The 13,819-nt window shown below is 39.7% G+C and overlaps 1 protein-coding gene across 1 annotated transcript in view; it reads left to right on the top strand.

Moving 5' to 3' along the window:
- The window catches only part of LOC122048271 (putative rRNA methyltransferase YlbH), a 32,117-nt gene extending 19,166 nt beyond the window's left edge, over window positions 1–12,951 (top strand). Inside the window, exons 4-6 of the mRNA XM_042609863.1 lie at window positions 11,585–11,723; window positions 12,606–12,721; window positions 12,793–12,951. Of these exons, the coding sequence (XP_042465797.1) occupies window positions 11,585–11,723; window positions 12,606–12,721; window positions 12,793–12,951 (414 nt within the window). The remainder of the gene's footprint in view (window positions 1–11,584; window positions 11,724–12,605; window positions 12,722–12,792) is intronic.
- Window positions 12,952–13,819: the final 868 nt, after the last annotated feature.

The raw sequence follows: 13,819 nt of genomic DNA, 5'->3' as shown, positions 1-13,819 counted from the left end.
TAAAGTAGCACTTGTCGGATTTGGGTCCTAATTTATCTGAGACTTGACGTCTAACGTAAGCCTCACAACCCCAAATCCTCATGAAAGACACCTGGGCATTTCTCTCAGTCCATATCCTATATAGTGTCTTTATCACAGCCTTGGATGGAACTCGGTTGAGTATAAAAGCTGTCGTGTCTAAAGCATATCCCCAAAGGTATGTCGGAAGATCTACGTGACTCATCATAGATCGTACCATATCTAATAGGGTATGATTCCTCCTTTCGGATACACCATTCCACTGTGGTGTTCCAGGAGGAGTGAGTTGGGATAGAATCCCACACTCAGCTAGATAGTCACGGAACTCATGGCTAAGGTATTCTCCACCTCGATCGGATCGAAGTATCTTAATACTCTTGCCAGGCTTACATACTTCATTCTTGAATTCTTTGAACTTTTCAAAGGATTCAGACTTATGTGTTATCAAGTACACATAACCATATCTCTTGAAGTCATCGATAAATGTGATGAAGTATCTATAACCGCCTCTAGCGACAACATTGAAAGGACCACATACATCACTATGTATGAGTCCTAACAAATCAGTTGCTCTCTGTGCCCACTAAAGGGAGTCTTGGTCATCTTGCCTCGTAGGCATGACTCGCATTGTCTCACAGGAGTCACAACAAAATCCGACAGCATCTCCCTGTATCGGTGACAATATGAAGCATCACTACAAACAAAATATACATCAGCCACATGCGGTGGAATATTTATATACACAACCACGCAGTTATAATAACAGCCCACACGGTGGAATGAAACAATCACAACCACGCAGTTATATATAAAACAGCCCACACGGCACACAACAGAAAAACGAAGGAAAGCCCACACAACACAAATAAATACAATGCATGCCGGCACAGCTTAAACACAAATACAACACCAAAACCATAAGATAGCCACATGGCTATACATAAATACAATGCCAAAAATAAGAAAAGAATATACAAAACCAAAAACGACCTTCGGATGTGACGTAGGACCCGGCAGACAGGATACTCTGAGCGACACCAACCATCTACAGGCTACCTGAAAACATAAATGTATACATGCGGTGGTGAGTATAGGTAACTCAGCGGGTAATAGAAAAGATAGTGCATGGTCCATAAACAACATGGAGATCACAATTATACAGTCTCAGTAGGGAATAAGAACATGATCATACTATCATAATCAATGCATCTGAACATACCTGACATAATAACCTGACATAAACTGTACAAACCACAACTAGCATAATGACAGATACATACCTAATCTGGAATCGACACATGATCGATAAACTCACCGGATCTACAATAGATATACCCGTGACACCTGTGCAATATAAATACGACTGCAAATACATGTAAAATAAATGACATGTATGCAGCATGACAACCATATGCAACAATCATATCGCAAACAAATGCAACATACCACAAACACATGCAACTAGTAACTACTAGGCATGTATGCAAATATATCTCCAAAGATGCACCGCGCATCAAATGCAAATGTGCATGCATGCTCCATGGTCACCCCCGCCACCTCTCTAGACACCACGACCCCTGTATGGCCGAGAGGCTTGGGTCCGTGACAAACCGTACTAGCCTCCAGTACATGCAGCGCTATAGGCGCCCGAAGCGGACGGTCAGCTAAGTAGTTATATAACTACATAGCTAAGGGTCCCTGACCACTCATAACTCAAACCCTCTGACTACTGTACCCTCAAGACCCACTACTCCAGAGTGGTCGAGGCTGACAGAACACTGAGCGGCTGAATGAGCACGACAGGACTAGCTCCACTCCTAGCTACCACTCTCCAACAGTGGCCGAATGGGCAGCTATAAACAACCGACGACTCTCTCACCACAAGGGAGACAATAGTCGTCAGCATGCAATGAATGATGACATGATATATATATAATCATGAAACGAACACCGCCATCATCCATGCAACTCTAAATCCACCTAAATACCCCTCAACATGAGTATAATCATCATGATAAATCCACACATCCCACCCAACACATGTACACAACTACACATGTATAATCAACTAAGAATCTCCAATAATCCCCCCTGAACACATATGCACAGATCGTAAATACAATCAACATGTATCCTCCAATAATAAACACATCAGACACGTGTATAAACCACAAACATACAATCAACATAACTCCTCCAAAAGTACATAACCAAACACGTGTGTACATACAACATGCAAATGTAAGGTCAACATGATGACTCCTAAAACACATACCAAACTACATACAATCAACATTATATGCATAAATCAGCATGATAAATCCAACAACTCGACAATCCCCACTATACATACTCTACACGCGTAATCCTAGCAGAGTAGATATCAAAAGTTGAGACTGTATATGATAAAACTAGATCATCTCTAAGCTCAAGCAAAGTATCAAGCAGGGAAAACAGCAAACGAACACGATATAGGGTAAAGCAACCTAATCCGTCAAACAACAACCATGCACTAAGCTCAAAGAAAATACATAGAGGCAAAGGAAGAAATACCCGCCTTTAAAAGTCCCGTATCCAACAGAACCACTCCACGTCACGCTGCTCGTCCAGATCAAAGTCCTGTGATCACATGATATATACATATATTATTTAGCTAATCACATAATCAACAACTAGCTAAACTCATAACCTAATCCTACGTCGATTAGGTAACCCTGCTTAATTCCACCTAAATATCCAAACCAAAGTAGATGATAAGATCATCCTTAATCCAACTCTTTCTAAATCCAAACACGATCCACAATCATCACACTAATCAATCTAATGATCCTAAGAATGATCACGTAACAATCTACATCAACCAATGACCATAACCACAAACATAAATTCCAATCCAATACAAACCTCAATCAATCCAACAACTCCAATAATCCTCAATCTGCATAATTAACACATCTTAAATCCAATTCATATAAATCATCATCAATCAAACACTAATCAAATCCATCCATTAATCCTTCTAAATCCACATAATCAATCCCTAACCACACATCAACCATTCATAAATCTAAGCAAACACAAACCCTAAATTAGTACTCTAGCCACTTGAATCATATTCTAAATATATGAACGAAACAACAACATGAAATGAGTGTCCTTGTTACCTCATAGTTCCTTACAATGAATGCCCATTGTTCCAGCAGCTACTCTCCACAATAGGTGGTCACCAATGGAGTTTCCAGTGCAAACAGAGGAGACAAAAGGGCTCCAAACATTTCGTCAAACACCTGTCATACACAAGAAATGCCACTTCCTAATCAACACTACACAAATCAAACACGCAAAATCCACCGCTAGACCTAACTTCTTACCTCCAAGAAGACAAGGTAGCTACCACAGAAGGTAACCGGATCTGTCTGGAGATGAAAAGGGTGCTGCAATCCTAATAAAGAGAAGGTGATGAACCTCCCTGGTGGAATTGTCACCGTTCTGCTCACATTGACGAAGGAACAACGCCGCTGTTGGATGCTTGAAAACCCTCCGACATTAACTTGATCGCGACCAATCAAAGACAATTGGGGCTGACATCCAAAGAGGAAGAACTCCTGGGGTGTACCAGCAATGAAATGCAACTAGGGCACAGCTTCAAGACAGGTAGGCTATACTCCGGTGAAGGGAGACGAGCTGCTGCTGAACCCCTCCTAGTCCAAGATCCGGTGAAGAGAAGATGAAATCGGAAACCGTGCGACGACGATGACACTAGAGGAAGGGTGGCTTGGCTCCAGGGTCTCGGGGGTCGACGAATCGCAGCAGCACGCGAGGAAGAGGGAGGAGTAAGGCTCGGCGTCGGCGATCGGAACGCCATTCGCGAGAAAGAGGCAGAAAAGCTCTGGTTCGGTGGTCGACCGTTGCTCAACCGCTCCATACCACTAGAGGAAGGGAGGCTGGAGAGTCGACGGAGGCACGCTGGAGAAGACCGCCGCCGCCGGTGAGCTCGCGACGATCGACGCGGCGTTGGCGTCGGGAAGGAGGGATCGAGCAAAGAGGGGTTGTCGGGGGGGAAAGGAAATGAATCGGGGATTAAAGGGCTAAGGAAATAACTTAGGTATATAACCTAATGTTAATTAAAACTTTAGGTTAATTTAATTAAACGCTAAGTTGATTTCCTCAATCAACTCCCAATTTAATTGGGTATTCCAAACAGACCTCCAATTAACCCCACCGACTCATCCCCTCAAAACAAGTCATACGGACTCCATTTAAATCCAAAAAAAAAATTCTAAAAATTCTGGAAAAATCCAATAAGATTTTTCGTCCAATAATAATTATTATTTAATTTTATGGTATTTTACACGCATATCTCATATGATTCAAAATCAAATGAGTCCAATAAATCATCCTTATGGAGCTGGGATAAGCGCTTGTCATTTATATGACCTAAGCGACAGTGCCAGAGGTAGGTTTGGTTCATGTCATTTGACTTGAACCTCTTGGTATTTACGTTATAGATAGGGCTCTCAAGGTCTAGAATATAGAGTCCGTTTATCAGAGGTGCACTACAATAGCACATATCGTTTAAATAGACGGAACAACATTTGTTCTTTATAGTAAACGAGAAACCTTTCTTGTCCAAACAAGAAACTGATATAATGTTCTTAGTTAATGCAGGCACATAACAACAATCGACTAACTCTAGTACAAGCCCAGAGGGCAGAGATAGAAAGTAAGTCCCTACAGCAATAGCAGCAACCCGTGCCCATTGCCTACTCGTAGGTCCACCTCGCCCTTTGTCAATGCCCTGCTATTTCTCAGTGCCTGCACATCAGTACAAATGTGAGAAGCACATCCAGTATCTAATACCCATGATGTAGAAATAGATAGATTGACTTCTATAACATGTATACCTAAAGTGGAAGTCTCACTTCGCTTCTTCTTAAGATCCTCCAAGTATACCTTGCAGTTCATCTTCCAGTGCCCGGTCTGACCGCAGTGGAAGCAGGTAGCATCCTTGGCGACCCCTCCTTTAGGCTTCAGTGCCTTGCCTTTGCCCTTGGCTTGGGACTTTCCCTTGCCTTTAGGCTTGCCCTTGCCCTTATGTTTCTGAACCATCATAATAGTGTTGGGCTTAGCCTTCTTAATGTTTAGCTCAGCAGTTCTTAACATGCTAAGCAGCTCGGGCAGTGGCTTGTCAATCTCGTTCATATTGTAGTTTAGAACGAATTGACTGTAGCTATCCGGCAAGGATTGCAAGATCAGGTCAGTAGCCAGCTCTTGGCCAAGAGGGAACCGCAACCTTTGTAGGTTCTCTATGTACCCAATCATTTTGAGTACATATGGGCCTACGGGAGCCCCGTCTGACATCTTGCACTGAAACAGTGCCTTTGAGATATCAAATCTCTCATGCCTCGCTTGTCCTTGATACAGCTGACGAAGATGTTCAACCATATCGTAAGCGCCCATTAACTCGTGTTGCTTCTGAAGCTCAGAGTTCATGGTCCCGAGCCTTAGACAAGACACATCTAATGCATCATCTTGATGCTTCTTGAAAGCATCTCGGTCAGCTCGCGGGGCAGTGGCAGGAGGAGCCTCCGGAATGGCCTGCTCCAGAACGTACAGTTTACGTTCTTGGGTAAGAACTATTCTCAGGTTCCTGTACCAGTCCAGGAAGATTGCTCCGTTGAGCTTGTCCTTCTCGAGGACATATCGCAGGGAGAAGGTGTTCGTATTCGACGTCATGGTAATCTACGACAGAAATAAAAGCAGAAATAAATATCATATTCTTAATCATTTAATTAGGCCTTTAACTAAATGATGCTCCCATTGAATTCTATAATTTATGTAGGACAAGATCCACATCATACTAACCCTTGAGTTAGCTTTGGCTAATACGCCCAAGACTTAGTATGATCTGTAGGTAACGATTATCAATTACATCTCTATGCAACTCTTGTTTATAGAATCAAAATCCGCATTTATATTAAAACTCGAGTTAGCTTTGGCTAATACGACCGAGAGTTAATATATATGTGATTTTGACCTAACTTTCCAACCGTTGGAAAAATGCCTATAGTTATACTCGATCCAACTGAGTTAACTAGGAATACTCAATTTAATTGAGTTATACTCACCCATGCGTTGATAGGCGGGACCAAGATTGTCCCTCCGTACCCTACCAAGATAGTATGTGTTGCTCTGCTTTGGCAGATTCAACAACTACATGTGATCGAGGTAGTAGTAGGTATCACGGCACGGTAGGCATTAGAGTTGACGTGATTTATATCTAATCTAAATGATGATGGGTATCAAATACTTGATTTAGATCTAATCTAATCGTGGGGTGCATCATGTGCACGATTTAGATCTTATCTAATCGCTATGCACTAATTAACTACTTAATTAAACATGCATCACATACATATAAGTAATTAATTAAATTATTTTGTGATTGTGTCATGGCCCTACTACGATCTTCTCAAGCCAATGAGAAGATCGGATGGTCAACCTAAGGTCAACAGCTTCTCAAGCTTCTTCCTTTGACCACCTTGTGTTGCTCGCGCCCTCCTCGTAACTCCGTCTCGTGTGGACCTTCCACCGCTTCAAAATTACATTACAATTTTGAAACTCGAGTTACATTCGAGTCTAAATCTAATTTACAAACCAGAATAAAAGGAAGGCACGACGCGCAGGTCACGAAAAATAAAATAAATAAAAATAAGATAAATACAGCACGCACATCACATAACGGCACCCAGGCCGTATTATGAATTACAACACAATTGTCCAATCGAATTGGGTCTTTGGGCCATGACTATCACAAAAATAATATATAATTCAAAATTATATATTTTTCATAATTTTTTTGTAATTTTTCATAATTTTACAGATTTTATGAGTAAATTTTTCCCGGCGGTCCCGATTAGCGATTTCGGGCGCAATCGCGGAGCAAATCCCCTTGCGGGGTTAGGGGCATTACCCCTACCCGCGATCTAACCATCGCGAGTTGCTCCTAAGCGATCCAAGAGCGCCTTAGCCCGCTGTCCCAAAAGATTTTGGGTCGAAACATTACCGTTTTGGAAAATTCTTCTCGGTAGTCGAAGCCTACAAGTGCCGAAACACTTGTGCTTCGCTTCTACAAGAAAAATACCCATAAAATCATAAAAATTAGGAAATTCACAGAATGTTACAGTATGCATATTTTTCACAAAAATACTAATTGAAACTAGTACTCGCTTCGCACGTGGCTCTGATACCACTGTTGGGTTTTTCGGGCCGCGAAAACCGTATTTTCGCGTCGTGGAAACCCCGAATCACCCATGCCAAGGATCTCGTGCGAAGAAAACTTTCAAAAATATGAGTATGAGTTTAAAGCTTCAATCTACAGTTGATCTACAAAGGAAGAAAACATTTTTATACCTTTGAAGCGTGCCTTTCGCGTATCCCGCTCGTCCAAAATGCCGAATCTCTAGACCGTCAAGCGTACGGTCCTCTAGAAGTATCCACACGGACAACTTAGGTGGAGAAGACCTAAACAAAGGTGTGCTAGCACCTTGATAGGTCACGGCAAGAAGAGGAGAGGGAGAGAGCAAGAAGAACTCAAGGAAGAAGAAGGAATCAATATGCCTTGAATGAAAAATCAATTTCATTCACAATGATAAGTGGCCGGCCACATCTCCAAGGTGTAACCCCCATTCTCATTAAATGTAGCCATTAAAGAGAATGAAGTTGTAACTCCCATGAGGTGGCACACTTTGATGATGTGGCACATCATCATTGGTCCACATCTTGCCATCTCACTAATGATGTGGCAATTAGTCAAGTCAAACTTGACTCTTCCTCTTCCTCTCAAGTCAAGTCAAACTTGACCAAATCTCTTCCATGGTTGATCGAATCCAACCATTTGATTCAAGCCAACTTAATATAATGAATCTAATTCATTTAACTAAATTGATTCAATGAGTCATAATCTAAATTAGACTCATTGAACAAATGAATCAACTTGAGTCCAACTCAAGTTAGCCCAATTAGGATTACTCTTAATCCAATTTGATTCATCAAATGAATCTAATCCTCTTGGTTAATCATATGAACCTAATCTCCATCTAATTGTCCTTAGTGTGTGACCCTATAGGTTCTTGTAACATTGGCAATGCCCTAAACTCATTTAGGAGCATAAGTAACGAGCGGTATCTAGCAACACATCATTACTACCCAAGTTACAAGAATGTTGAGATCCAACATCACCTTGTGACTACTAATTGTGACTTCTCACAATATATGACAAGTGTCCTTCTATCCTAGACATCTAGATTGGTCAATGTGAGGCATAGACCGTGTCATCCTCTGACCAATCTAAATCTTGAACTCCAAGTAGACTCACTAAATCAAATGAGCTCAATATCCTATATTGACTCATTTGGGCATGACCATGCACTTCGTGGTCTCACTCTATCAAGAATACCGATGTCTCTCCCGTCATATAGGAGGGATAGATCCCATCTACATCACTCACATCCCTCTGCATAATTTGTTATATACCCAGTAATCGCCTTTATAGTCCACCCAGTTACGGGTGACGTTTGACGAAACCAAAGTACATAACTCCTTATGTAGGGATCTATGGTGACTTCAGGTCTAAGGACTAGTAGTCATACTAATAGCCACATGAGAAAGTATATGACACTCATATAACGATCCATGATACTTTCTCATGGCGGGTCATTCAGTATACATTCTCTAATGTATACCCATGTGTCAACTTGATATCTCTATATCCATGACTTGTGAGATCAAGTCATCGAGTTGACCTACATGCTAGTCTTATTGCATTAACATTGTCCCTGAATGTTAATACTCGACTAGGAATGATTAAGAGTAGTGTTCCCTATATCATCTCACTATCAGTTCAACTAACCGATTGATATAGGTGAGAACCGTCTACTCAAGGACATTATTATACTTAGTTTATTTGGCACCAATACAAGTAAGTATAATAACCAAAATCCAAATGCCTTTATTTATATAGATAGAATATGATACAATAAGTCCAAAAATACAATCATCAAATGATTGACTCTAGGGCTCTAGCTAACAATGGCAGTGCTATTGGTAGTTTGATATACACTATGTTGTGTACTCGTCCCGATATAAGCTATGTTGTTGGTTTAGTTAGTCGTTTCCAGTCAAACCCAAGATCGAGACACTGGAAAGCGGTGAAGAGGATATTCAGATATCTTAAAGGAACAGCTGATTATTGCCTCTGTTTCCAAGGATCAGATATGAGCCTAAGTGGCTACTCAGATGAAGATTGGGCAGGGACCTTGATGACAGAAAATCCACATCTGGCTATGTCTTCTTGCTGAATGATGGCGCCATCTCATGGAACAACAAGAAGCAGGCTTGTGTAGCCTTGTCGACAATGGAAGCTGAGTATGTGGCTTGTGCAGCGGCTGTGCAAGAGACTGTTTGGCTAAGAAGATTCCTGAAGCATCTGAGGATTGCTGAGGATAGTGGGAGTCCTGTTACTATGTACTGTGACAGTCAAGCTGTGATAGCTTTTTCCAAGGATCCCAAATATCACAGCAAAGGCAAGCATATAGAAATTAAGTATAATTTTGTAAGGGATATTGTTGACAAGAAAAAGATTATTCTTGAGTACATCCCTACACGAAATATGCTTGCTGATCCTTTTACTAAGCCATTGACTAAAGAGTCATTTCATGGGCATATGAAGTCTTTGGGACTTCGAAGAATGTAATAATTGTAAAGACATTTTGATAAATGAAAAATTCCATGATCTATTCAGTGTATATGTCTTGGTTACATTCGAATAAAAGTCTCGATAAGCATGTTGGCAGATTGGGATTGGTCCACTCACATGGACAATCATCTCTATTTGTTAAGTACGAATAGAGGTAAGACCGTTGCTTATGGGACAGCTTATGTAGCTGTGAATAGAGACATACCCATAAGTTAAGGTCGCCTTGATATTTGTGTCAAGATGAGATCATTTGTGTAATGATTGGAGTAAATATACCCACCATTTACTGAATCTGCTTGAAGCCAGATTAGAATTCATATGTTGAATTCAGGATTAGACATTGGGAATGTCTAGATCGAAATCTGTACGATGTTAAATTTGGGAAAAACATGCGCTCTTTTTGGTAAAGAGAATAACATCGTAGCATGTGATTCATACCACATGTGCTATGGCGACAAGAATTGTAGTAGGAGAATGGATCCCTGCTTCTCTACTATGTGAGACTCTTGAGATTATAAGTTAATCTCGATTTTATCCTAAGTGACTATTTAGCTGTCTACTTGAAGTTCTGATCAGTGTCTGCTACTTTAGCATGTTTCCTATTGGCTATGGATGATTCAGTCTATGGAGCATAACTAGGAAAGCGACTGATTAGAATGAATGGATTCTAGTTAAAAAGGAAGATTAAGATTGATTTACATCTGTGATATTTATTCACTGGTACCAGTTACATTTTTAGTTCAGTACATAAAATGTAATTTTGAATAATTTGTTTAATTGGAGATGTTGAACATGCTCTTGACATATGGTCAATATGAGGGATTAGAGATGTTCATGATGATGTAAATAATTTAATCTGGGGTAAAAGCAAGCCATTTATGTCTATGATTCGTTCTATGGACATTTATGTCTTTGATTTATTCTATGGAGCAGCTAAGTAAGGTGTGACAATCTTCTTAGCAATTGAATGCTCACTGTGCTTGCTGTCGCATGAACCATTTTCCCTAATGTATGGAATGGATGTTCTGATCTGGTCTTCGTGACTTGATTCTCATAAAGTCTGTGTGACTTATTTGGTCTTTGTAACTAAATTTTGCTTTGGTCTTCGTGACTTGATCCTTATAAAGTCTTCGTGACTTATTTGGTCTTTGTGACTAATTTCGCTCCGGTCTTCGTGACTTGATCACCTTGAAGTCTATGTGACTGACATGGTCTATGTGACCATATGAATTGACTTGGACGAGTGGGAGATGTTGGGCGTTACACTTGGCAGACGAAAGGATTCGTCCCTTTCGCTGCTGCAAACGCATGTTTGCTGCAAACGCCAGGGAGACGAAGGGGCGTCCTTTCCCCTTCGTCTTCCTTAGTCTTCTTATAAGAAGCGTCCAAGTGCAGATCGACAAGGAGAGTTTTTGGCGAGGTGATCAGGGAGCATCGAGAGATCGTGGGAGAGCAAAGGGAGAACATTCGGCTGGGATTTGGTTCGTGAACGTTGAAACACTTTCCGGTTGCTCCGTGATCGTGCTTCCGACAGCGGCAACCTCTTCGTCGACCGCCAGCGTCTTCAACAGCACTTCGAGAGATCACTGTATGTTTATAATTACCGCATCATTTTAATTTATCTATATATTATTTTAGTTTTCATGCTCTCAAAACTACCAACAGAATCATGCTATAAGGGTGCTGAAGTATAATCTACATAACCTAAATGGTGTGTGATGCTAATTGACATGCATTTTACATACAGTGTTGTTTATTAACTTGTATTACTTATAGCAAATTCCTTCTTTTCCTATTCCTTTATATCAGGCACATTTTGTTGAGATGGATCCTTGGGTTGTCTCTAAAGTGCTACAGCCCAATTTAGAGTCGACTGGGTTTTCTGATGTTTCAGTTATACATACTGTTCGCGTAGAAAGATTCTTGGAACAAGCTGAACAATCTTTAGGTAGACATGCCTGTTTTTCTATACCACTAATTCACTGCAACCCTTGACAAACTTGATTGTGCACATTGGAATATTTAATATCTAGTTTGTCTTGATGGACTTTTTTTGGGTGAAAAAGTTTCTTTTTCCTTTTTGATTATCTAAATTATGAACTTGCTTTGGTTTGCTTCTCTTAACCATTACTTCTTGATAGTTGCCAATTAGTAATCAGAGACTAAGCTAAAAATGTATATGTGCATGCTTAATTGTTCGTGACACTGACTGGATTTTGAACATTTCCAAGTGCATAAAGTTATCTTCCACTGTATAAGCATAATTTTACTAATTCTGCAGGATACAGGCACTACATTAGTATTGTGCCATTCACAAGGATGTCTTAGTCTTGCACGTGTGCACCATGCACTTTACATGTCTTCTTTGTAAAGTATACAATTGGGATGACAATGTGTCATTTAGTTTCGACTCTGTGAGTGCATTAATAATGGTAATATTTCAAGGAAATACTTTTGTGTTGAAATTGGCTGTCAAGGGCAAAAAGTTTTTCCATGGTTTCCTTGTTTATGCTGATTAACTAGTGATTAGTAACTACAGTAGGAGTTCAATTCTGTGCAACTTTGGATGCTTAAAAACAACTTTGACTTGTTGTTGACCTTACTGAAGTTTTGTTATTTGGAATATTTTTTGCAATAGAAAATGACTGCAAGGTAATTCTTACATGATGAATATTTTCATAAAATAATAAATATTTTCTGTAAAAACTATTTTAACTATATTTCAGTATTAAAATACACCTAGCTGGGATATTTTTGTGTTTGCTGGAATGGTAACCCTTCATTCTAACAGCTAGTTTCAATTGACAGCTTACAAAGTTGTACTTTGCAGATAATAACAGAACATTTGATTATGTAAGTGTTACACCACCCTACACGGAAGTTGATTATTCTGTACTAATGGATCAGCTAGCAAAATCACCTTTGGTTGGAGAAGATTGTTTCATTGTGAGTTATGCTTGGTTCTTTTCTTTTTTACATTGATCCTGATTAATCATTACTTGTCTTTGCTTTGTTAGCTGGTGGAATATCCCTTGAAGACTTCCATGGCTGATTCTTGTGGGCATCTCATTAAAGTACTCCAATCAACTTTGTTTCGTTTCTTTGTAATCAGTTCTTTAAATCAGATAAATTCATTTTTTCTATGGTTGCATTTCTCAAATAATGAAGCTACATAAACGTTACATTGACAAGCACATACATGTTCTGAATCAGTTATTGTGTCAAATGTCAAAATTCAGGAGGTTCTTTTTCCTATTGTGCTGGTGACAGTAACTAAATCTCAATATACAATGCCTATCTTGTTTATTAGATCAGGAAATATTTCTAATTTGCGCTGGCTATGCTTTCTGCTGCAAGTCCAATATTTTGCACCACTTTCCCACCTTTTTCTAAGTAGCAAAGTTTCAAATGCCTTACTTATGTGGCCACCAAGTCATTTTGGGGGAAGGGATAGCATCACACATTCAATATCTAGTGTCTATAGGCCTAATTTTTTTGAATATGTGGGCTAGGCTGGTCATTAATATGGTGAAAAAACAGTGACTCGGTTCATTTGAAGTTTGGACCAATTTGCAAAGGAAAACCCTAACTTGAATCATTTTCACTTAAAAGATTATTTGAAATCAACTTTTTTTTTAAAAAAATAAGGGTGTGTTTGGTTTGCGCGTTTTTCATTTTCATTTTTTAGAAAACACGCGTTTTCTAGAAAATAGAAAATTACTTTTAGACATTCTCTATTTTTCTAGAAAATTCTATCTATTTTTTTAAAAAATTGACATAGAAAATGCAAACCAAACACCATTTTTCAGAAACACACATTTTTCAGAAAATGAAAATAGAAAATGCACGAACTAAACACACCCTAAATTTTCTACTTCTGGAGATGACTAATTTCTATAATAAATTTAATCCAAGTGTTGAGATTCAATCAAAGTCCTACATTGGAAAGATTTGGGAAAGATCATGGGGTTAAAAGGATGTAGCATATCTCCATTAGCATGAGACCTTTTGGGTAGAGCCAAGAGCAAAGCCATAAGGGTCTAG

Source organism: Zingiber officinale, chromosome 2B, assembly GCF_018446385.1.
Source record: "Zingiber officinale cultivar Zhangliang chromosome 2B, Zo_v1.1, whole genome shotgun sequence".
NCBI classification, from domain to species: domain Eukaryota; kingdom Viridiplantae; phylum Streptophyta; class Magnoliopsida; order Zingiberales; family Zingiberaceae; genus Zingiber; species Zingiber officinale.
Note: the sequence above shows the minus strand (reverse complement) of the source record. Positions and strands in the feature narration are given on the sequence as shown.